Source organism: Pleurodeles waltl, chromosome 2_2 (assembly GCF_031143425.1).
Source record: "Pleurodeles waltl isolate 20211129_DDA chromosome 2_2, aPleWal1.hap1.20221129, whole genome shotgun sequence".
Lineage (NCBI taxonomy): Eukaryota > Metazoa > Chordata > Amphibia > Caudata > Salamandridae > Pleurodeles > Pleurodeles waltl.
The window spans coordinates 640,073,172-640,099,730 of record NC_090439.1 but is presented as its reverse complement, the minus strand read 5'-3'; the positions used below and the strand labels follow the sequence as shown (position 1 = coordinate 640,099,730).

The 26,559-nt window shown below is 42.8% G+C and overlaps 1 protein-coding gene across 2 annotated transcripts in view; it reads right to left on the bottom strand.

Moving 5' to 3' along the window:
- Window positions 1-26,559, bottom strand: part of LOC138282511 (oxygen-regulated protein 1-like) — an 896,912-nt gene that overhangs the window by 484,650 nt on the left and 385,703 nt on the right. For both annotated transcript variants that reach the window (XM_069220189.1, XM_069220190.1), the window contains exon 5: window positions 13,708-13,794. In XM_069220189.1, coding sequence (XP_069076290.1) covers window positions 13,708-13,794 — 87 coding nt within the window. The remainder of the gene's footprint in view (window positions 1-13,707; window positions 13,795-26,559) is intronic.

Below are 26,559 nucleotides of genomic sequence, written 5' to 3'. Positions count from 1 at the left end.
TCAGTGGGGGGTGCTGAGATGCTTGGAGGTGGTGTGCTGGGAACTGAAGGTAGTAAAGTGGACGATGATGTGGATGGTCCAGGTGAGTTCAGTCACATGGGTGAAACTGATTCTGTCACTAGAACTGTGTGTCTGGCTTTGTGCAAGGATTTGGTGATCAGTTATGTGAGGCCAACCTTGCTGAGGTTCTCTATAAGGGAAGTGGAGTTGGGTGTCATTCGGCTTGTTAAGGTGGAAATTGAAATCATTGAGTAGGACGTAGTGGAGGGAGTTGAAGGCGAGAGGGGCAATGAGTTTGGCAATGGTGTCACAGAGGGATGGGTGTGGTCCTGGGAGTCTCTATGCGAGGGTGCCTCACATCGTGGTGTTGGCATCTGTCTGGAGTCCAAAGTTGAGGTGCTCCCTGAAGGGCATTGGGTCATCGTCCTTTGGTGATGGGTCATTGGATGGTTTCCTTGAGGATGATGGCAATGCCCCCGCCATGTTTATTGTTGTGGTCTCAGTGTATCATCTTGTAGCCGTTAGGGATGGCTATGGAGATGTGGGGGTTTCAGGAGGGTGTTAACCATGTTTTGGTGATGAAGCTGAGGTCCGGGATGTGGGTGGTGACTTTGAAGAAAGAAAAGTAAACACCAAGCTGTTTACAGAAACAAGCACTTGTGGAAGAACCCACGGGTGGGTAATGTGAAAAGACTTAGCTCCTTGGGAGAGGCAAACTGAACTGGGACAGCCTAAAACAAATAAAGCCAGCAAATAGCCAGAATATGTGACTTACAAGCCGCAAAACCAGTGGTAAGCAACAGACGGAATGCATTTCCAAGGAAGCTTTTGGAATGTCCTGAAGATGTCATTAGCAAACTGTTGGGCTTATTTCCTTATGCAGAGTTATCCCCAATCTTTTTGCCTGCTGCCTCCTATTTTATCTGACCTGTTGCTGTTGGCTTTTTGACATCTGAGCACTTTACCATTGCTGACCAGTGCTAAAGTGCATATGCTTTCTGTGTAAATTGTATTGTTGATTGGTTTCTCCATGATTGGCATATTTGATTTACTAGTAAGTCCCTAGTAAAGTGCACTAGAGGTGCCAAGAGCCTGTAAATCAAATGCTACTAGTGAGCCTGCAGCACTGGTTGTGCCACCCACCTTAGTAGCCTTGTAAACATGGCTCAGACCTGCCACTGCAGTGTCTGTGTATGCAGTTTTAAACTGTAAATTCAACTTGGCAAGTGTACCCACTTGCCAGGGCTAAACCTTTCCCTTTCTTACATGTAAGGCACCCCTAAGGTAGGCCCTAGGTAGCACCAAGGGCAGGGTACAGTGAATGGTTAAGGTAGGACATATAGTAATGAGTTTTATATGTCCTCACTGTTGCAAGTTAACATGGGGGATACCTTTAAAAATGAGTGTAGGTTCCCTTTGGGAGCGGATAGACATGTGGAGTTTGGGGTCTCTGACCTCACAATTTAAGAATGCATCTTTTAGTAAGGTTGATTTTAAGATTGTGTGTTTGAAAATGCCACTTTTAGAAAGTGGGCATTTGCTTGCTTAAATCATTTCTGTGACTCTGCCTGTTTGTGGATTCCCTGTCTGGGAAGTCTGAGAGTTGGGTTGGTTGCACCTCTCACTAGACAGTGACACAAAGGGAACTTGGTTGTAGTCTGAAATTCCTGATGCTAGGAGGGAGGGGAGGAGTGGTCACTCATATCTGTGCCTGCCCTCACACAAGACAGTCTCCAACCCCCAGGTGTGTGTCTGGGGCCTGGCCAGGGCAAGGCAGGATTTCACAAACAAGAGAGATTTTGCTTTGAAGTAGGCCTACTTCAAAGGTCAAAATGGATATAAGGAAGGCACCCAAAACCACAGACTTTAAAACATTTCTGGAAACCAAGAGAAACCTCTGCCTGAAGAAGAGCTGAAGAGCTGAAGAGCTGAGGACGAAGAGCTGCCCTGCCTGTGACTGTGCTTTGTGGAGCTATCCTGCATTTGCTGCTTCTGCCTGTGCTAGGGGAAAAAGACTGGACTTTTGTTGCCTTCCTCCTTGTGAAGAACTCTCCAAGGGCTTGATTTAGAGCTTGCTTCCTGTTGTTTGAAGTCTCAGGGACAGCAAAGACTTCTCTCTGCCAGCGCCTGGAGTCTCTGGAGAGACTCCTACTCTGCCAAGTTGTGCCCATCCAGTTCCTGGGACCCTGAAAGGAGAAGCTGGCAGCCCAAGAGTGAGAAATCCACGCACCGACCGCCATGCGGGGAAAAGATCAACGCAACTCCGATCTGCGGCTGAAAAATCGCCATGCCACCAGCTTCGGGGTTCAAAATCGAAGCTCGCCTGCAACGCGACTGGAAGATCGACGCCCGGAGCTGGGGAAATGACGCGCAGCATCGCTGACGGAGGCTGGTGAGATCGCAACCCACGCTGTGTGGTTTTCGGACCATCGTGCGGCTGAATTTCTAACGCAAACACCGCTGTGTGTGTAAAAACAATGCAAGGCCTGCCCGGACCCGAGAGTGCTGAGCAGATCAATGCATCGCTCTCCTGCGGAGAGAAGAAACGACGCACGCCAACCTGACTAAAAGAGAAACAACGCAAGGTCTTGCTTGTGAGTGAAATTGACGCATCGCAAGCCCTTTTTGATGCACACTCACCCATGCTGGTTTATTTTTGATGCGTCCAAGGAACATTTTCACGCTAACAGCGTTAGTGTGTGTTTAAAATTACATGAAGACTCTTTTTGCATTTTTAGTGATAACTTGACTTGTGTATGGTGGATTTTTGTCGTATTGGTTTCCTTTTGTTTAGATAAATATTTCCTATTTTTCTAAACCTGTGTTGTGTCATTTTGTAGTGTTTTCATTAAATTACTGTGTGTGTTGGTACAAATATTTTACACCTAGCACTCTGAAGTTAAGCCTACTGCTCGTCCCAGGCTACCAAGGGGGTGAGCGGGAGTTAGTTGAGGGTGATTCTCTTTTACCCTGACTAGAGTGAGGGTTCTTGCTTGGACAGGGGGTAACCTGACTGCCAACAAAGGACCCCATTTCTAACACAAACCATATAGCTACACTGTCTGTTTGGGTTCGACCTAGGAGAGAATAAGCATATTTCACCTTGTTATGTCTCCCCTGGAGAAGAGTAGCATTTTGATGCGTTACCAGGTCTACCAATAATGGTAAATCTGGGAATGCGCACAAATCTATGGGTGGATGCCTGGGAATACCCAATCTCCACTCATGGAATGCCTCCATGGGGCAGAGTAATGCAATGCAGTGACTTCTGCTGTTTTGTATTACTTCACATTTACCAAGTCACGAAGTCTGTGTGAAATGATCTAACTTTGTTTAAACCTCCCTTCTGTTTTTAACGGTTAAACATTATTAAACTGAGGCTCCTTATTCGTCACTCATAGTGATGTAAAAGTGGCAGCAAAGCAACTTATCCTTACCACACCCGCACCTGGTATGGTGTTCTCTGTTATTTTATGAGCACCCCTAAACACAATGGGCCAGCCATAATCAAATACCTGCTGGTTACGATAATCCAATAAAACTATATTACACTGCCTTTTAATCATTTTAGCAACATTACAGCATTTATTCTAAGGAAGGCTGGGGTGTTACGTTGAGACAACTTGAAATTTGGCTCGTGTGTTTGAACTGTTCCTTGAGGCAAATCAACCAGAGTCCAGGCACCTTCATCACTTCACCATTCAGCACATCAGTGATGCACTTGTCACCAATGCTCCAAGTCTGCTTCTAACAGTAATAAGAGAGGTGGGCATGTGTAAGAGTAATAGGCGCTCAATTAGTGTTTGGTACTTATTTACAGTGCTGACCTCATATCCTCAATGCCCTTAATGAAAGAAATTTAAAGTACACTGTGTGCCATTCAATGGAACAGATCAGCCCCATGCTGTGTTGGCAAAAAACTACAGCAATCACAGCCATGCTCCATAGCTGCCTACGAAGGTTTGAAGAGAGGGGCATGTAAGACTTTACGGGCAGCTGTTAATGTTTAGGGCATGTTCTCTTCAGTAAACAAACACCACTGCACTGGTGTGTAGTTAATAGGTTAATCAGGCAAAGAGTTCTCCATCAACCTATTCCTGCAGGAGTCAGAGATATGTGGTCTCCATGGTCAACCTATGTTTACTTATCTTTCCTACATTTGGTCAAGAGACAATGTTGTCACAGGAACCACTGTATGTCTCATCCTGTACATACATACATGCAGGACGTGAACGTGGGACTGGTAAGTGGGCTCATCGGTTACCTTGGTTGAAAGTCCACAGAGACAATAAAAGGGAATAACTGCTGCTCTCTACAAGGCTTCTAAGTACACGACTTCCAGTCTTGCAGTCTCGTTTGCTTACTAAAGTTGATGGAGGTTACGTGGCAGACCAATAACCACGTATTTCCTCTCACTCCTTTTTAGTCAAAGCTTGTTGTCTTCTGCCTTTTCCCCTTCATGGACTCTGCACCGTCAAGTCTGCTTCTTGGTACACCTCAGCACAGTTTAAACGCAGCAGATAACATAGAGCAGCACACTAGAAGTCATTCTAATAGATGACATAATAAATACCTATTGTCTTCCACTTGATTTAAAAATATATTTCAAAATGCTCTGCCTAATGTACAATGTCTTACACCTGGAAAAGCATCCTTACCTATTAAAGCTAATCCCCTTTTTGCGTGGTCTTCCCATATATTTTGTATTTTTCTGTGTCTCTGGTATTGGGACTCTGTGCACTGTGATGCTGAGTCGGGAACTGGGCTAGGTACCTGTGTCATGCCATGGACACCACATATTTACAGACAGATAATGCTCCAGAGTATTACATGCTTGAATACGTGATAGGAGGTGGTCCCAGCGATGGCTACTATCTCCGAGAAGGTAGCATCCCTGGCAGCTAAGGGAAGGATAGAGGATTTTGTGCTGGAAATGTGGTGCATAAGTTCTAGCACCATCGCCATGGAGGTTGGCTGTAACGGATTGGGAAAGTGTTCCTTCTGACACTATAAAATATGTCTGTAGTGACAAAATCCAATATGGCCACCATTTGGATTTACTTAGAAGAGAATCATTAAGTACTACTTTTGTCTGGGGAATAGGTGGTTCTGACAACAGAAGAGGTGATTTTTGTTCACTTTACCTGGCAATAATGTGTGCTGATGGGTCACTAGTTTTTTTTCCGTACCTTTCTTCTACTTGATATTTTGCTTGCTTATTCGTGTAGTCCTTGTCCCTTGGTTACCTCTTATCTTCATTTGCTCAGTAACTTGCTGTTGTCTGAATTCAGTGGATACATTGTTGCCGGTTTCTATACCACCTCAGACTAGGAGAGACGTGCATATACATGAAACTTTTGTATGGATGTAGAACATTGATATAACATATCTATACAATCCCTGTACTGGTTTACCTACTGAAACCTATTTATTTTGCCTTCTCTAGCTTTCTTTTATCAGTGGCCATGCCCTCCATGTACTTCCTTGTTCTGTGTATCTATTTTCCCAGCCTCTTTGTAACCTATTACAGTTTCTCCCAGCCTCAGGTGTAAGGATCACTGGTAGGTGGGCAATGGGGAGCCTTACGTTTGCTTTGCAACCTGAAAGACTGCCATTCAATGCCACCGCATGTTTTGTTTTTCCCTAAACATGTATTGTAAAATTAGTAATACCCAATGATAGGTTGACCATAGTCACATATGAGCTACAGTGTATGTATAGCTGCAGAGAACACCACTATGTACTGGCTAAACTTCATTTTCAAAACCACTGCAGTAACTATGGGACGGAAAAGTGCTTTCAGGTTTAGATAAGCTACCTAGCTACTTTCATAAATTAGATAAACCACCAATAAGTATGCCAGTTAAACCCAAAGCACTGGATGCTTAATGTATAAATGAAGAACAAATTAAATATTAAAGAAAGTATGCCCCCAGACGGAAAAGTTGTTAGGTACTGTTTGTCACTTGGTAGGCCACGTTTTGCGTGAGCAAGACTAAATGTGAATAATAGTAAATTTTCACAGTTCAGCCTGAGAGAAAGGTAAAAACTAGTTTGAACATTAAGTTTCACTTTTTATCAAATGGTAAAGGTAGATCTTTAGTAACTGTAGTGCAGACTTTTTAAAACAGTGCACTTCCTTATACCTGAAAGCCAGCTGGAACTAAACCAGTTTTGCTGGCTACCTTCCGTACGGATACTGTATGCAGTATTCCATTAAAGGATGAAATGCTGGCTTGACAAAGAAGAACACTGCTAAGCCACTTCTAAAGCAGGAAGACTGTTATACTGCATGTAGGTCAGGAAGCAGGGCTGAAGATACTGCTTTCAGATAAAGTGGCTTTAGCATAGGGCGGGTGGGGTGATGCTTCAAATCCATGCTTTCAACTAAGGGAAGGCAGGCATTCCCAACAGAATCCATTGCTGTCTGGACTGAGGTTGCGCATGCATGGAGAATGTGCTGCAAAGCAGCTTGCTAACAATGCACTACGATTCAATGCAGGCCACAATCTCTCATATATTCTTGAGAGACAGTGACCATCTTGAATTATTGGTTATAACTTCCCTCGTGATTCATGACATCCACTCCAAGTCAATCATGATCCAATGTTGCTGCAGTCAGGACCTCACTATATAGATGATGGATTTCCCTTGCCAAGACGTATTGCTTCCTAAAGATTTGTATTGATGGACATTGGGAAACATACATTTTCTGAAAAGGTGTCTTCTTGAAGCAAGCAAACTAATCCTGGTGCGTAGTCTGTATGGTGTTGCTTTGCAAGCCTTCAGGTCGTCCGGCGTCAGTTCTGAGGGACTGAGAGGGCCGTAATGGGAGGTCCTGCAACAGGTTGCATCAACCTGCATCGGTTTTGAGGAAGCTGTGTGGCAAGGGTTTGCAAGGCTGCATGTCGAGTCACGTTAGCTCCAATGAAGCTGGTAGCTGGGTGGCTAGGCTTTGCGTCACTCAATGTGGATTCCGTTGAGGTTGGCAGCTGTGCGGCAAGGCTCTGTGGGGCTCTGCATTGCTCAGAATCGGTTCTGATGAAGCTTGCAGATATGCAGTGAAGCTTTGTAGGGTTCTCGTTGGATTTGGTGAAGACCACAGCTGGGCTGGTAAGGGACATCTATTACCGCTTCCAAGGGTCCAGGACTGGAGAGGCTCCATTTGAGGGATCAGGACTGACAGCAGGCAGAGATTCAAGAGAGTTGAAACCTTTTCCGTCCCTGAGACTCAGATCAGGAGGCCAGCCAACTAACTCTTGGATTCACTCTGGTGGCCCTGGGCTCAAGATGCAGGTACAGTTCATCTCACTCAGGCATAAAGGCAGCATAGTAGCATGTCAGCATTGTCTGAATGTGGTCTTATAGACAGGTTCAAGTGTATAGAAAATTGCATAGAAGATCATGAAATAACTGGTAATAAATACACAGGTTAAGATAATTTATTTACTTGACCTTGAATTCAAAGGGCTTTGTTGAATAATTACAGCTAGGGTAATTGGTTTTATATTCACAAACAAATTGGCAACTCACTACACAACCAAGGCAGACGCAATGGACTCCTATTTAAAACAGAAGAAAACCATCAGCACCAACCCCTTTACTAAAATACCCTTTAAGAATAAACCATCCCAACCTCTACAGTCCTTCAAACAAATATCCCAGGATGAATTTATGGATTTGGTCAAAGCAAGCAGACCTTCTGGTTGCCCTTCTGACCCTTGCCCACCACAAATCTTCAAGAACATCCTGCTATCTTCTTCTACTTCTGCTGCCACACCTGTAAGAAGAATCATCAACAACTCTTTAACTTCAGGAACTTTTCCTGCAGACCTGAAAAAGGCATACATTCCACCATTATTAAAGAAAACAAACCTAGACCCGCAAGACCCCAACAACTACAGACCTATCACAAATGGACCTTTCCTGGGCAAACTGATAGAAAGAGCAGCATTCGCCCAGATGTCACAATTCATTGAAGACAATTCTATACTTTCAGACTTCCAAACTGGATTCCACCCAGGAAGAAGCACTGAATTGGCACTCATGGCAATCTGGGACGATCTTAAAAACACAGTCGACCAAAATGGAGTTGCTGCAGTACTTCTCTTGGACCTCTCAGCTGCCTTTGATACGGTTGACCATGACACCCTAACTCAAAGACTCCACGAAGCCGGAATACAAGGGATTGTTCTCAACTGAATTACTTCCTATCTCCAAAAAAGAGCGAATATCATCCACTCGCCCCCCTTCTCGTCCGAACCCTACCTCACAAAAGCAGGGGTCCCCCAAGGGTCAATCATCTCACCTTTGCTTTTCAACATCTACATGATGTCTTTACCAGAACTGATCAGTGTTTTCCATCTCACATGCTACAACTATGCAGATGACACACAAATACTACTTAAATTAGAAGACCCCAAAAACATTGAAAACTCAGAAATCTTCAGTTGCCTCAGAGCCGTTGATCAGTGGATGACCTGGAGCCATCTCTAACTAAATACCTACAAAACAGAAATACTCATATGTGGTGACTGGAAAAATTATCACCCTCTGCGTCTGGCCTGACGATCTCGGACCACCTCCTCAATTATCCAAGGAAGTTAAAAACCTAGGAATCACCATGGATTCCAAGCTAACTATGAATGCCCAAGTAGACAAATTAGCACGCACAAGCTTCATCACCTTAAAGACTTTACGACGCATCTTCCCCCACCTCGGATTTCCACACAAGGTGCAAACTTCTATCTCACTTGTACTATCCAAACTGGATTATGCCGATAGCCTCTACCATGGATCATCTCTATCTGTTATGAAAAAACTACAACGTATCCAGAATTCCGCAGCCAGGCTACTACTACAGCCGCAAGCCCACATCTCCCCTTCCTTGAGAGCACTACACTGGTTACCCGTTGCCAGAAGATGCACTTTCAAGCTGCTTTGTATCACCCACAAAGCTATACATGGAACAGGACTGCTTTTTATCAGAAAGAAAATCACCAAATACATCCAACAAAGAACCCGCCGCTCAAGACTGGCACCCCACCTTAGAACACCACCATACAACAAAAAGACTGTAGGTGGTACATCCTTCTCCGTCCAAGCAGCCAAACTATGGAATTCATTACCCCCAACTATAAGAGCCACAGATAACTTTCTTGTCTTCAGAAAACTACTCAAGATTTGGCTCTTTCCTTCATAACCACCTTTTCAAACAACTATGAACTGCATATGCCTATGTGGATAAATATTGTTTTCAGATTATATGTATATTTCTATTTATTTATAGTTTCTTTGGGAAATATGTATTTCTACTGTCATAACAATAAAATACACACACACTCTTTAAACCTGTCTGACTAAGTATTTTTTACCCATGATTCTAATTATGTATTGTATGTGCATATGTGTGTGTGTGTGTGTATATATATATATATATATATATATATATATATATATATATATATATATATATATACATATATGTATATATATATATATGTGTATGTATGTGTATATGTTGTTTCTGTGCTTGGCATGTTCGTGGATCATTGCATGGCTCCTGGTTTTGGGTTGTTATACTAGATATCTATGAATTCCTGCTCTCATCTTATCACACTTATCTACTCATCACTCTTATGTCATGTCTCTATCAAACTATCCTCCATTCTCACTCTGACTCATCCCAAATCCCTTCTACCACTTTCATCTCCTAAATATCTCTGCCTAAGCTCTTCCCTCCACCTCCACATCTAACTCACCAAACCTCACTCTACCTCTGTGACCTCCGACACAACCCTACTAAATTCTCCTGCATTCATCTCACCCTGCTACTATGCTCTCCCTAACCGTTCCACATACTCTTCCCCCTCCGCCCCCCTTTATTCATCCCAAGCCTTTGGGTTGAGTAAATGAAGGATATACTCCCAATTAACACTTCTGGATTTCTTTCCTCCTCCACCCCTCCATTACTCCAGTCATTCTAACTAACAAACTCTCATATCCACGGCTCAAATTAACTCACTTTCAAGCTGCTTTGTATCACCCACAAAGCTATACATGGAACAGGACTGCTTTTTATCAGAAAGAAAATCACCAAATACATCCAACAAAGAACCCGCCGCTCAAGACTGGCACCCCACCTTAGAACACCACCATACAACAAAAAGACTGTAGGTGGTACATCCTTCTCCGTCCAAGCAGCCAAACTATGGAATTCATTACCCCCAACTATAAGAGCCACAGATAACTTTCTTGTCTTCAGAAAACTACTCAAGATTTGGCTCTTTCCTTCATAACCACCTTTTCAAACAACTATGAACTGCATATGCCTATGTGGATAAATATTGTTTTCAGATTATATGTATATTTCTATTTATTTATAGTTTCTTTGGGAAATATGTATTTCTACTGTCATAACAATAAAATACACACACACTCTTTAAACCTGTCTGACTAAGTATTTTTTACCCATGATTCTAATTATGTATTGTATGTGCATATGTGTGTGTGTGTGTATATATATATATATATATATATATATATATATATATATATATATGTATATATATATATATGTGTATGTATGTGTATATGTTGTTTCTGTGCTTGGCATGTTCGTGGATCATTGCATGGCTCCTGGTTTTGGGTTGTTATACTAGATATCTATGAATTCCTGCTCTCATCTTATCACACTTATCTACTCATCACTCTTATGTCATGTCTCTATCAAACTATCCTCCATTCTCACTCTGACTCATCCCAAATCCCTTCTACCACTTTCATCTCCTAAATATCTCTGCCTAAGCTCTTCCCTCCACCTCCACATCTAACTCACCAAACCTCACTCTACCTCTGGGACCTCCCACACAACCCTACTAAATTCTCCTGCATTCATCTCACCCTGCTACTATGCTCTCCCTAACCCTTCCACATACTCTTCCCCCTCCGCCCCCCTTTATTCATCCCAAGCCTTTGGGTTGAGTAAATGAAGGATATACTCCCAATTAACACTTCTGGATTTCTTTCCTCCTCCACCCCTCCATTACTCCAGTCATTCTAACTAACAAACTCTCATATCCACGGCTCAAATTAACTCATAATAATACTAAAACTGTACTCATTATTAAACAATACTAATCCATCACTAATTCTTGTTGGGTTCCGGAGTAGCGTGCTACTCATCGAAAAGCGCTTCGACGCCTCGTCAGGGGTAGTAAGCGCTATATAAATACGATTACAATACAATACAATTACAATATAAAGGAGTCTCAACCCAGCTGTCTCAAAAGGGCCCAACCCTCAAATACGTAACTTTCTAAGATTGGCATTTTCAGAATTGTGAAAAAGTTTTAAAATACAACTCTTTCGAGACCAAACTTAACTCTCTTACCTTCTTCGCATTTAAAGTTATCACTTATTACATGTAATAAGGTAACCCAATGTTAGCATATGGGAGTAGTGAAAAATGACTAACTGTTTTTCACTACCAGGACATGGAAAACTTTAATGTATTTGTCCAACTTTTTAAAAACACTGCACCCTTCCGTATGGGCTGTTTAGGGCCTCACCTAGGAATTACCTATTTGTATTAAAAAGGAAAGTTCAGGTCTGGCAAAAGGTTTTATTTTGCTAGCTCGAAATGGCAGTTTACAAAGCAAACACAGGCTGCAACAGTAGGCCTCAGACATGTTTTAAAAGGCTATTTAAGTGGGTGGCACAATATGTACTGCACGCTCGATAGCAAAAAAAAAACAGATAATGGACGGAATGCTGAACAATTCAAACATTCACCCCAGTCACAGAGAACTGGGCTTAATCCATCATTTTATTACCCACCAAGCCACACCAGTTTGGACCCAGCCATATGCAAATCAGTCTCGACCCTGCTGTCCATGGGAACAGTACAGCCTGACTGCCAGGCCAGGTCCTCCCTGGACTGGAAACAAGCATCCTGGGACAGGGTTCCTGGGTATCACCCCTCATCAGCCAGACTAGCTTGAATCCAGTGGTGCAGGGAGCATGAGACCCACGTCTGGGCATACCCTTCCCAATTAGGGCGACAAAAGCAAAAAGAACAGACAATGGATGGAAGGCTGAACAATGCAAACATTCACCCCAGCCACAGAGATCTGGGTTTAGTCCATCATTCTTTTGCCCCCCACGCCACACCAGTTTGGACCCATCCATACACAAATCAGTCTTGAACTTGATCCTCATGGGAACAGTCCAGCCCAAACTGCCAGGCCAGGTCCCTCCTGGACTGGAAACAAGCATCCTGGGACCGGTTCCAGGGTAACACCCTTCACCATCCAGGCTAGCTTGAATCTAGTGGCACAGTGAGCATGGGACCCTGGTCTGAGCATACCCTTTCCACTTAGAGCATTTAATTTACAGACCCTAGGTATAGGTAGCACAACTTTACAAGGGATTTACAATTAGATTAACAGTGCCAATCGTGTGGAAGCCAATTTTATCATGTTTACATGCTGACAGCAAAACAGGGTCATCAAAAACAAAAGAATGGAGGAAAAAAAGTTGGGGGAAAACCACGCCAACTATGTCCAGTCCAACAATTTCACTTCAATGAATTTATAGAGTACTTGGACTAAAATGCTCAACATGAAAATTAACAATGATAGAGTATAAATGATATGCAAGGTTTAAGCATCATCACAGACATATGAGTTAGTAACAGATAACAGCAAATGATTTTTAAACAAACAGTAGAACAAATGTAGACTAAAGGCATAGTGCACAAAAAGGAGGCAGATTTTACACTGTTTAAGGATAGTGTGAATTGTAGGAAGTAGGTTTAGCAAACATTAGACGAGGAGAGCCTAAGTGTAATTGAGATGCTGAGTGCAAAATTCTAGAAAGAAAGTATGTGGAGACTAGGACAATGAGGTATGGAAGCACGATAAAGAGGTCAAAAGTGAGAAGACCCTGGTGGAGGCAAAAGAGGCAGAGATCTGAGCAGCAGGCTGTGGTTTGAAAACGACATGAATAGTTGAATTATATAAATAGTATAGGAAATATACAGGAAAATCAAGAAAATGAAGCACTACAGTCCAAGACAGAAAAGAGACAGGTTAGAATAAAGGTTTGGATGATGAGGAGAAGGAAAGGTTACAGATTTGTGTAAAGGTTGAAGATTAAAGAGAGGAACAGAGGGTAATAGGGAGCTGTGGTGGAGATTTCTAGAGTGAGTGGCAAAGTGAAGTGGAAAAGGTGAGGGGAGAGAGGAGGGTTCAGGAGATTAGGAGGTAAGGAAGTGGTAACAAAGAAAAGCGCTCTAAAGGAATGCCATATTTTGTAGTTTATAATATATGGTTCAAAGCTTGTTCACCATCATTGCTATAGTTTAAGAATGGTGTTTAGTTTCACACACTCACAATATCTGCAGATGTGATGGCATTGAGCTCCTCAAGATCATATGCAGCGGTGGATTCTCCCCAACATCTGGGATTCAGCGCTGATGTATGCGCTATCACTCCCAATGGGAAGCTAATCATGTAAAGTAGTTCCAAGAAGAAGGTACCATGAAATGTTCAGCAGTTTCCAAAAATACATTTGTTTGTGAACACTGGATGTACAGCCATCAAAAATCCAAAACAAAAACACAAACGCATAATATCCTACCAGCTCAAAGAAAATATCAGGTAGTACTTCCCTTTAGTTCAAATTAAGAACAGAATGCTTGCTTACCTCTTCACAGTGCCAAGCAGGGAAATCTCCGGAATTGTTGTGACCAATACGTATTTTGTAGATGTCTCCTATATCTCCAGTGTTTATCTGAGGAGTTAAAAATATAGAAATTGCATCAAAGAAAGGAGCATATAGTGGTACCAACATTCTACTGGACAAGCATCTCACAAATATAGTAATATCTTGAAATGAGTCAGCAATTTTGAACAAGGGGCCAATTTTGGGTGAAGATGTTTTTGTGCAGGTAAGACCGATGTGCTCGAAAAGCACCGACTTTCTATATCTAACTACAACAGCGAATAAGATAAATGGCAGAGTTACAGTATAGCTTTTATCTTTATAAAAAAACATTTGTTGCAAAACCCATATTTTGTAAGGATGGTGTCATACATTAGAAAATGAAAGTTTCAAAATATATTTCCACCTTCATAACCTATCTCTGTTTAACCAACATTCTCTTCAGGGACCATTGTCGACTGAATTTTCAAAAGAACAGCACAAAATCTCTATCCAGTGTTGGACGGGCCTGTCAGGCAGTCTAGGACTCTGGCACTGCTAGGTGGGCCAGCTCTAAAGGGCAAGTGTGTAGGACATTTTTTAGGGTCTGTCTTAGCCCACGATACCAAAATAAAAAAAAGAAAGATCCACGTCATATATGGACAAATAGATATAAGGACTTTGTATGTACGTGTAAAAGCTTTAAAACGGTGTTTTTCAAACAAGAAATTAATATTAAAAACAGTATGTGCAATAATATGCTATACTGTTGGTCTGTCTGTATTAAAACGAAGAGAAAAATACATAATATATGAAACGTATTGCAGAGTTACTCATTACATATCCTATATATATATATATATATATATATATATATATATATATATTGTCTTAATTGTGGTTACAGTTATCGCCACACTTATGACAACCGTCACACTGAAAGCAGGAATGTCCTTGCAGGATACCGTTTATTTCTGTATTTCTGAATACAGCACAAATATGGTTACCTACCCAACATAGGTGACATTTTTGTCTATTCCACCGTCATCTGAAGGTGTTAAATTTAACTGCAGTTTAGGGAACATTTATTTGGCGGGCACCCGAACAATGCTATTCAGTGCTCTGAAAGAGACACTCGTCCAATTGCACAGCAATTTATGACTGATATACATATGTGTAGATATAGTTAGGTCAGGGTTTTGACCAGGACGTTTTTTTTGTTTTGGTAATAACTTTGGCGCCTTTGGGTGAATATGCATGAAAGTTTTTTAAAAAAGGGTGGGTCCCACAAAACATTTATCGCCCATGTTAATTCCTATAAGACACTTTGCTCTCCAATACAGAACAAATGGCTGAACAAAAGTACACCTAATTTGGCAGGAAGGTTGATGTTTACTCAGAAAACGTGTCTTATGTGATTTGATGTAAATTAATTCAGCTGTTTTTGAGAAATCAGCATTGAAAAAGGTGCTGGAGTTGGGCTGGAAGGGATTATAAAGTTAGACATATCTGGACAGTTGGTCACGTGGTACATACCATTAAAACATAGGGCCATCTGATTGGCTGAGAGCGCTTTATTTCCCCATCAGCTATTTTGGTACCACAGTATGGATCCTGGTACTGGTGTATTGAGAGGTCGGATTGGCTGGTCACATCTCAGAAGAGAAAATTGTGTCTGCCATTACAGAACTCAGAGACTCAGTCCCCATGCCCTGAGTAACTATTAAATAATGGGTGTAAGAGGGCAGGATAGGGGCACTCTCATCCCTAAGCACCTGGTATGGGGAACCCAGAGGAACCCCCCCAGAGGTTAAAATAAAAAAATAAAAATATGTCACAGTTGATACCATGGTACATCCATAAGACCTGGTGCGGACCTCCCATTAAGTACCTTTGTAGTTTCCCAGTTCCCACCACACAATCTTGCATCATCCACCACCACAGATGTGCCTCAATTACTTAGTGACAACAAGAATTCTGACTATTATAGAGCTTAATTTATTACTTCAATAAATTTTGCTGATCATACTCATTTATTACTTCAATATATTTTGCTGATCAGACACAACACTGCACCGACCGAAAGTGCTAATATTGGTACAAACGTTCTTGCCTTTCTAATCAATATGGCCAGTAAAAAACACAATACAACATTCAAATACATTTCAAAGCTCAAAAGTCAAACAAAATCTGTCTTTTCATTCTCCTTTTTGCAATTTGTTTTCAACAAAAGTTAATGAAGTGTCCTAGAGAATGTGAAGGGCGCAGCCTAGTCTCTCCCCGGGAGTCTTGGTGACAACGAAGAAGACCAGGATACGTAGTTTGGTGGGTGTGGTGGGATTTAGTTAGGGCTTATAAAGTCAGGAAGGGTGGGATCTGCCTCCATCTGTGGCAGTCCAGCACTACTGAAGGTTGGCACAATTTTATATGAGTATTAGGCGCAGGGCCTAGGACGGCAGTCGGAACGTTGCACTATCTGCAAGGAGTGAAATGGCCTGCGGTTCACAGGCAGAGGCGGTGAGGAGTGCATTGCGCACTTTGGACGCAACGGGCCACGCTGACCTTCTTCAGCCTGGCGTGCTAGAGTGGGCATGGGTCGGGATGTGTCATCCACCACATGCAGTGTCGCGTGGCATGACAGTAGCAATCACAGCCTGTTTTCCACCAAGAGTCATCTCCAAGTAAGTGGTGGGGAGGGGCCAGGGCATGTCGCCTGCGATTACACAGATTAAGAAAGCAGCAGGGAGTCAGCAGAGACTGCCAGCATCTAGCAGACAGGCTGCGCCAGACAGCAGCCTACTTTTGAAGCCCATCGGAGGGGGTTCAGACCACAGCAGACACACACAGAGACACCTAACGCTTTGAAGGGGGCCACATGATATTGTGGGCCCCTGGGTTTGAATGTGCCCCTAGATTTAAGTTGAAAGGCTGCCCACGGGGGCCAACAGATAATGGTGGAATTAGGTGTTGTGCTGCAGGGCAAAAGACAGGCAAGAGGCACGCAGAAAGGCAGGCAGTAAGCTCCCAATGGTGATAGTTGGTCACCAGTGCAACAGGTGGTGGTTCTTGATGGTGCAGACAGGCCAGTGAGGCTGGGTGCTACTTCTTTGACAAATTAGGCCTTGCTCAGGCCAGAGGAGCCAGTGGGGACTGGCCAGAAAATGGCAGCACATTGACCTTGAGGTCCGCTTTAGGGAGCAAAGTAGGGTCATTGCAGAAACTGAGCAGCACTGGCAGTGCTTATGCGAGGACAGGGCGGGTCTTGAGAGGCAGGGTTACCAGGCAGTGAGCAAGAGGGGTACGGAAGGCCCAGCAGAGAAGGGTGTTAGGATGGGCGGTCACACAGGGAGGAGGAGGGTACTGGATATGGGTACCAGAGGAAGGTCATAGGGGTTTGACAGATGCATGACCTAATGCGGCTCGGGGGCCCGGTTGTGCTACAGGCACACTTGGTTGGTGCATCAAGGCTAGCTGTGGCTGACGTACAGTTGGAAACAACAAAGGTGCGCATCACCGCTCCTGGTCGTTGGTCTAAAGGACGAGGGGAGTCTCCGGGCAGCTCTTCCTACACAGAGGGTGTGATCCTACAATATTAGGGAAGAATCATACCCTATCAGGGACAAGGCAGTGACTGTGGTGCAGGGTGGTGAGAGGTCAGGTTTGGTCATGCATGAGGTGCACACAGTGGGAGATGAATTGGAACTGGACTAAAATGAGGGAAGCGATGAGTGTGAGGAAGGTGAATTGTGTGACGAGGGTAAGGTGAGCGTCCCAGTGGCGCTGGATGTTAGGAGAGGTGATGCAATGGAGTTTTCAGTTGCTGTTTTTTTTAAAGTCAAGAGCGGGCAAAGGAGGCACCACAGGGCAGACGAAGGAGGCTAAAGATAGATCATGCTGGGACAAACATACCCCGGGAGAAGCACCATCAGGTAAGAAGAAATGACGGTCTATATGGGGTCCACAGAGCGGCAGGGCTGGCAAAAAAAGGGTAAATTGGTGGGAGTGGGAGATAGGGTGATTGATGGTGCTGGAGCAGATAGCTGTTGAAAGGGGGTATAACTCTGAGTGATCCAGAGTAAAGGTTTGGAGGACAGGGGGGTCCAGGTAGATTTGGGAACAGGAAAGGAGGCAAAGGTGGCAGATAGCAAAGAAAGTGGGGGGCATAGGAAGTGATTGCCTGGCAATTCCCCTCGGGTCGCTTGTGTCGGACAAGACGAAAAGTCGTATATGGAAGCAGGAGTACATAGATGTGTTAAAGCTCCTGCATAGGGACATTCAAGCCAAGGAAGGGCCAAAAGAGGAGTTGGCACGGTGTCCAAGGATTGCCATTACCATGGAGAACTGGACTTCAGCATTTTTGATATATGCAAGTATATATTCTGAAACATACGTAGACAGAGCATTATTTAAGAACATGGACATTATAAGGAAGGCTCAGATTCACATGGGGGTTTTGCATGGCACAGTTATGATGAGGTGTTCAGGGCCAGGGTGAGCTTGAACCCGGAGAAATCTTGGGGTGATATTGACTCAGAGTTGTGGATGCAGTGGATGTCTTCCACACAATTAACGGCCTCGACCCGTACAGCGGGTGGCCTTTCAATCACTAACAAGCCTTTCAACCCCATCCTGCTCCACAAGGGGCAGGTAATGAAGCACAACTAGCAGATACCAACACATGAGCTTGCTGAAACTTTTACAAAGGTTTCTGCTCTAGACACCCATGTAAGTTCAAGCTCAATTGTTCAAAATGTGGGGGTAAGGATCCCATCAGCAGTGCTTCACACTGGGCAGCCCCTCAGAACAATGGTCCCAGAGGTGGGCTGACAATTTGTAGTCGGCCAACTCTGCACCAGATGTAATGGCCGCCAAGCTAGAGAAGGAACTTGTTGAAGGTAAGATTGCTGGCCATTTCTTTGATTGGCCTCTTCAGAATCTGATTATATCCCCGCTGGGGGAGTTACCTAAGAAGATGGAATGGGACTGCCTATTGATTCACCATCTGTGATGGCCAGAAGGGGCTTCAGTGAATGACTTTATTGCAGCAGAGAACACTAAGAGGGTTATGCTTTTGTAGACAATGCAATTGGATTTTTCAGGAGGTGCTTGAAGTGCAGCTGAATTGCCAAAATGTTACATTAAGTCAGCCTTTCTGCTGCTGCCCATACATCCGGAAGACTTTTCGTTGCTGGACATGCAATTTGTGGGTGCTATTTATGTCAACAGAGTCCTTCTCAGGGGCTGTGCTATTTCTTGTGCATTGTTTAAAACCTTTAGCAGAGGGTCTTTACTAAAAGGAGTGGCCAACGGCTGTCGTCACACTATCTGGATGATTTCCTTTTCATTGGCAAAGGGGGATCTGATGACTACTGTACGGCCCTCAGGCATTTCAAAGATATGGGGGCATATATAGGAGTCCCTTTGGTGCCAGGAAAAATAATAGGTCCTAGCACAGTACCGACTTTTTTGGGAACTGAACTTGGCACGGTCAGCATGGTGGCAAGATTGCCAGAGAGGAAAGTGTGAGAGATTCTGATTTTCCTGAAGGAAGTGATTGAGGAATGGAGGCTGGAACTGAGGAAGGGGCAGCAACTACTGGGTTTTCTCAATTTTGAATGCAGAGTGGTACGGGCGGAAGGTCTTTTTGCAGGAGCCTGGGCATGGCTATGTCTGGAGTTGTTTTGCCACATCATCAGGTGAGGATTTCTATGGCTGTGTGAGCTAATCTAATGGTATGGCAAACTTTTCTAGACAATTTCAATGGGGTGTCAGTGCAGTTTTGGGAAGAAGATACAGTCTGGCAGATGGAGATTTTTTCAGATGCAGTGGGGGCCCAAGGCTTTGGCCTTTTCTGGGGTGGGATCTGGTGTGCATAGTAATACCTGAAGCATTGGTTGCAGCAGGAAGGAACACAACCTTTTTGGAGTTTTTTCCATTTGTTAGTAGCATTGTCAGTCTGGGGAGATGAGCTGGCGAACAGGACAGTGGACAGTGGACAGTGATGTGTAATGTGGACATCTGACTGTGGTGGAGCTGGTGAAAAGACAGAAGGCAAGGTATTTGAGGGTCCTTCATTTGCTGCGCTGTTTCATGCTCAAATGTTTACATTTAAATATTGTGTTTAAGACTAAGCATGTTCCCAGAGTAAACAATTCTATAGCTGATTCACTGTCTCCTTCTCAGTGGCACCAATTTCACAGACTGGCACCAGAAGCAGAGAAGGTCAAGATGTACATTCTTGCAGAAATCTGGGAGTGGGAGGCATGAGAATCATTAGGCTGGTGGAATTGTCTTTAGTCGAGTCTAAAAGTAGGAGTTATCTCCTGCCTGGAATGAATTTGAAACCTTTGAAGAGCGTACGGGCAGGCCACCTAGTCAGGAGCAGAGTGACAGGGTAGGAAAAGAGTTATGCTTTGTTATGTTTTTAATTGATAAGGGTTTGTTGTCTGTGACTATAGTGGACAATTTGGCTGGCTTGTCTTTTTATGGCAAGTTAAGACCCTGCTAGGGATGCTATTTTGGGGAGTGTTTGAAGGGGTGGGGCAGGGAGAGGGGTGCCAAGGGAAAGGGTTTGATGGGCGCCATCAATTTTGATTTGCTCTTGGGGATCCTTGCACAATGGCCTGAGTACTTTTATGACAAGTTTGAGGTAGCTTTGTTCAGAATGTTTATGGTTGGGATGTTTTTTGGGGTGTTCCCAGTGTCTGAATTGTTGGCTGTGAGACAGGAGTGTTGCATGAAGACTGAAGTTTGGAGCAGAGTCCAGTGGGGATCTGGTTGAGAAAATCTAAGACAGATCAAGCCAGCCAGGGCAAACCGATACGCTTGCAAAAGTGTTTTTGTAAGGAAGCGTGTCCAGTGAGCGAATGGCGCAGGTTTTTATATTGGTCAGGGCACAGACAAAGGGCATATTTTTGCCAGGAAGGTGGGGCAAAGGTCACAGATTGGTAGGTGAAGGTCAAGGTGTTCCGAGAGGTATGTGAGAAAATGAAGGTTTTGTGTTGATAGTTGGCCGGGGAAGCACAGGAGTTACAGCTAATGCAAATTTTCACCCTCTTTTCCATATGGTGTGTGGCCAGTCCAGGGAGACATAAGGTGGTGTCCTGGCTGGTGGGTCATTTGTTCATTCACTGGGCTAAAAATGTGGAACAGCAGTTGTATGGATGGAACCTGGGATTGCCATGCAGCAGGCATGAGGTGCTATGGTGGGGGAAAAGCAGAATGAGATGGGGCAATTTTTTACCTTTTTTGGCGACGTTGGTCCCTATGTTGGAAAGCATAGACATGATTTGTATACATTTGGGGAGAATGATCTGGTCCACTTATCTGGTTTGACTCTACTGCAACTCTACTGCAACACATGCAATGGGACCTATTGTTGTTGAATCACAATTTGGCAGGGACTTGCTTAGTATGGACTGAGTTGGTGCCTCATCAAAAATGGAGGGGGGGCATGAAACATGTGGCCATAGACAAGGCCAGGCGGAAGCTCAGCAGAGCGATGCAAGTTTTTTTGCATGGCCAAAGGCATCAAGGTGTTGCCCCATAACAGCACCAAGGAAGAAGAAATGGGGTTGTTTCGTTCAGACAGAGTGCATCTATCTAATCTGGGCAGTGTCTACCACATGCTGGAGTTAAGGGCGAATTGTGGCATGACAGGATTTGGTGCAGCAGCAGGTGGAGGAGTGCATTGCAGTGTTGCAGTATGAGGTGGGTGGGCAGTAAAACGCCCTCTGGGATTTCCTGGGTGGTGGTAGTTGGGGGAGTGGAGAGTCAGATGCATGCGTATCCACCCCTTGGGGCGGGGAATTGGGGGGGAGGGAGCACAGGTGAACGATGAAAGTCTACGGGATAGGAAGTGAGTAAGAGACTGGGTATGAAAAGAAGTTATTGAGTGGAAAGTGCAAAGAAGGGTGTAAGCGAGAGGGTGTGCAGGAGTAAAAGCTCGGGGTAAAGGTAGAATTTGGGGTTAAAAAGAGGATTTGCATTAAAAGATGTTGTTTGATGTTATTATAACAATGTTATTATGTTTCAATTGGATGCAATCCTGTCCTAATTAAATAACCTTTTACACTTGACTCTCGAGTGGCGTATGATTGTTTCACGATAAAGTTATACTGAATATTAACCCAAATGATAGCATTAAATCTGTGGGAACTCTCAATGTTTTTGGGTTCCTATCAGTTTATAATGCACGTTCCCCTGCAATGAGACTTACTCTTGTTCTTTACATTATGCTCCTCATCAAATTATCTCCTTCTATTACGATCCACATTGTGGGATCTGAATTGGGAGGTCTTCCTCAGCACTGCGTTCCTTAATATCAAATTATTTTGGGCCCACCTTTTTTGTCTGAAAGGTGGAGGAAGAAGTTCTAAAGCAATTCTCCAGTTTTGTGGGAATGAGTTGGCTTTATATGGTTATGCACATCCTTCATAACTAACAGTTCAGCTACCTCACTCTTCACTGGGACTGGGCATCATCATTGATGCTGTTGTTCTGAGTTAGTTGATGCATATGCATTGTGACATATTTGATGTGAAGCCCCAGCAGTCCTTTTGACATTACTTTATCTCATCCTTCCAACCATTTAAGAAAGATAAAATAGAAAAAATGCATAATGAATGTGTGCCAGAGCACAAAATAGAAAGCACGTGGCCTGGTAGTTTTTAAGGCTGTGAAGCAGTAAAAGAAAAAAAAGAAAAAACATGTAGGAGCAGGACAGGATGAGAGCTTTGGGAATCAATGGACAAGTGGGAGAGAGATTGCAGAGGGAGAACAAAGACTGTTCACATAAAAAATCTAAAACTTAATAAAAAATGAATTAACACTAGTTTGTTTGTGAACTATTTGTTTCCATATTGGATCCCCATTGCTGATGAAGTACAACTCAAAGTCAGCTATACTAGGTTAGCCATTTGTTATTTGTTAGTTGGCTTCTTGCAGGTGTGTATTGCTCACTCAAAAATGGAATCTCTATCTCTTTTCTGAGGAACAAATTGCTGGAAGCAGAGATTTCAAATATGCAACAAGGGGGAAGGACACAAGTATGCATGCCATCTGCTTCTTCTGTCTGAGCAGTGTACTCTTCTGTGTGTTCCTCTGATAATATCTCAGATGCAGAAGACCACAATTAATAACATCAACTAATCAAAAGTAGTTATGTTCAACGAGGCCTTGTATTTTTATTTACCTGGCGATTTGTAGAACAGAGTTCAAAAATCAGGTAAGGGATTCAGTTTCTTAAATCCACTTGATTACATTATCAAATAGAAGGTTTAAAGTTCATAGTTACAATCCAAGGAATGTTTTAAAAATCAGGTTAAAATAAGATAAACAAGCTATCTACTCAATTACTATCAAAATTATCAGTCCACTGGAACAAAAGGATCACAAACAAGACAATGAAACTTAATACTGAAATCCAATTTCCAGAATGGAAGTGATGCATAGACAGTCTCCTGGGAAACTGTTTCTACAGAGTTGATGGACCAGAGTACCACACCTCTTCCCTCACAAACAAAGGAAGGATGTTATTTCTGCTATAAAGGCTTCAAAATTAGATGATGTAAAAACCCTTGGACTTCAATCAACCAAGAAAACATCTCATGGAGCTCCAAGGCAGATCTTCGACACAAAAAGATGATCACAAGCATCTCAGCTTCTTTTAGAACTGTATTGGCTCTCTGTTCATTACAGAATAAGGCTGATTCACAAAGGCATCGATTAGTATATGAAGTTGTACGTCAATTGTACTACTTCACATACCCTTAAATGCCTTGGTGAATTGTCTCTAAAACATCGTAAGTGGCAATAGTCATACACAATTAGTCAAAATGGAAATAACTGTGCCATCTTTGCACTTTTACTAACAGGGAGCTGGGCAATATGAAGATCATTCACAAAAGGATGTATAAGTATATGAACCAGCACACCTGAAGAACTACTTCAAAATACTCAGAAATGCCTTCATGAACCGGCCCTAATTAGTTTTGAAAGTATTCTTATTGATGCACCAGGCAATTTGAAAGTCTTAACCCAAATACCTCCAAGGGCACACTTTGAAACTCAAACTGATGGCTTTGCTCAGAACAATTCTTTTTAGTCACAGTCCCTCCCCTTAACAAAAGGCAACAAGGAGGAAGGTACTTCAGTCACCTGTAAATGTTTCCGATACACTCGTAATTGGCATTACGGAGCTTACTTACACCCTGCCTGCTAGAAGGATTTTTGGTCACAGAGGAGCCCATTTTCTATGTACCATAGGCATCCCAGCTGTGCGGAAAGTGGAATCCAGGGTTGCTTGATGCAGCCTTGTCAAAGTTAAACACATGAATTGGATGAGAGTGGGTGGAGGGCTCATCATTGACACAGGAGGCTGACATTACCACACATTAAAAAAATTGGTGCAGGGAAAATATTATCACCCTGCACTTCGAAACCAAGAAAGAAATATGGTATTACAGGTGAGAAATTCAGAAATGTGAGGTAAAACACATCCCCCAGGACTGGTGTTTAACTGCTCCAGTACTGTTACCCATGATACCATAGGATGCATGATAGACCCTAAGCATTTGGAGATTTATACTGACAACTATGTTTTTAGCAGCTGATCTTTTTTCTTTCTCACACGTCAAGTTTCATTTGTTCTATGGTACATTACACAGCTGTTGGAAGCAGCGGTTTTGTGGCCAGAACTGGTGTGTGAAGGAGCTTTACCAAATTCAGGCTATGTGGAATCTTTTATTATCCATTCTCAATTCCTTTTTGCCAGACAATACCAGTTGAACAAGTGAAGATTATTATCCCAACCGGATGAGGGTCAAGAAAGGGTAATGGAGTGAAAGTGGTGAACCACTTTTAGCAACTATAGAATTGCACTGAGAACTTCCATTCCCCTCTATATTGTTATAAATTGTATCTTATCATACATCTGCTTCAAATGTATACTGCTTTATCTTAACTAGTTCAAGCAAAGATGTCTAAGAGTGTGTGCAAATGGCTGTCAACTAGAGCCAATGAAAGCTTGATGCCTGGCTCTGGCTCAGCTCGAGGTCCTCTTGTGCATATAAGCCCAAAATTGAAATCAAAATTCATGTGGCTTTTGCTAGTCACCCAGGGTCTAACCTCATGCACCAAAAATGAAAGATAAAGCATTAACATGTGATATAAAACTCATCGACTGGCTAGGTTGCTCAATGTGAAATCAGAACACCTAGGATCAATCCCAGCTTCCCTGCTTGATCAAATTTTGTGATTCTAGGCAAAATTTTAATTTCACCACGCCTCCTTTTTCTTCATTATCACACACAAAAGCACCTTGAAATACATGAGTTTAGCATATCTGCTGTGCAAAAACTTCTTGTGTTTGCTTTAATACACTATAATCTTGCTCCATATATAAGAATCTAGGCTACATATAGGGTGTTCATGACAATTTCCTTACCTCTTATTTCAGTAATGGCCTTGTCATTAGGGTAGTGTGCATGAATATTTCAAAATGAATGTTTACAAACCTCCACTTTCAATAAATGTCTCTCAATGCATGATTTAATCTAATGTATTAAGTTAAAATGCTTTCACACACAAAAGAAACGTGTTTTTTTTAATTTTGAAGAGACTGCATCATATTGTTAGATAATGCTTGTTGCACATTTTAAATGGCAAACATTTTCATGGCACGGCTCATGCACAGACTCAAAGAGCCAAGCCGGACTTGTGGGTCAGCTTTCCCCATTAGTTTGTTGGCTCGCCCACCTCTACTATTAGCAAGGGAGGCAAGATATAAATATATTTCTCCTCATTACACCTCAGTCTGGGAGGCACACAGTTTTTAAGCAATCCCAGGGTTTACTGGCCCTAGCAGATATGGGATTGCATCAAAATCCATGAATGGATGCATAGGAACGCCCATGCTCCACCCATGGAACGCCTCCCTGAAGCAAGGTGCCTTCTGTTACTTTTCTTTAATTTTTTTTTTTTTTTTTTTTACACAAAGCCAAGCAGGGTGCAGCAAGTCAGCCCTTGCATAGCTCTGGCTCTATAAACCTCTACTAACATTTTGCATTCTGGCTGCACCAAAATAGTGGCACAGCTACAATGTCAAGTGTTAGTAAATCTGTCCCTCGATCCTAATGATCATTATGTGAATTTATATGCCATAACAGGGCAATCATATATGCATATTGTGCCAATATGTTGCACTGAGATTTTCTGTATATGTTGCATTTTATAATGTCATAAAAACATTTCAATGAAAGCCTTTATCACAAAAAAGAGTGTCAACTTTTATGCTTTAGTAATTGGGATATGTACGCCCATTTACTGTACATAGTGTTTTCTATTAATATTATTACTAGGAAGGCCCAACCAGCTGTGACCATGAATGATTTCGTGAATCCCTATGCCATTCTTAGGCATTTTCTTCTTGTGTCTGCCTTTGTTATGTTTTAGCTATTGACCCACAGGAGTTACTTGATTTACTGCTAACATTACTGAGCTGGAGTTGCAGCCCGTGGAAAATTCAGTTGTTGAGTATTATTTGTAGAACGTGTTCAGTGAAAAAATCCCAAACTACTAATAATCCAGGCAGCAGGGCTCGAAGAATCATTAAATGTTACTAGATCTGCAGGGCGAGTAACTTAAATAATCTACTCGACCTAACTGTAATGTACTTGACCCGTAAACGGATCTCAAACTGTATGATCCTAGGCAAATAGTTTACAGAGTCGCCTTTTTCTTATTTCTCACATATGATCGAACCTTCAAATATGTGAGCTCAGCATTTCTGCAGTACAAAAAACCTATTTTGTTTGATTAGGTAGATATAGTTTGCTGCATGCATCACAAGAATCT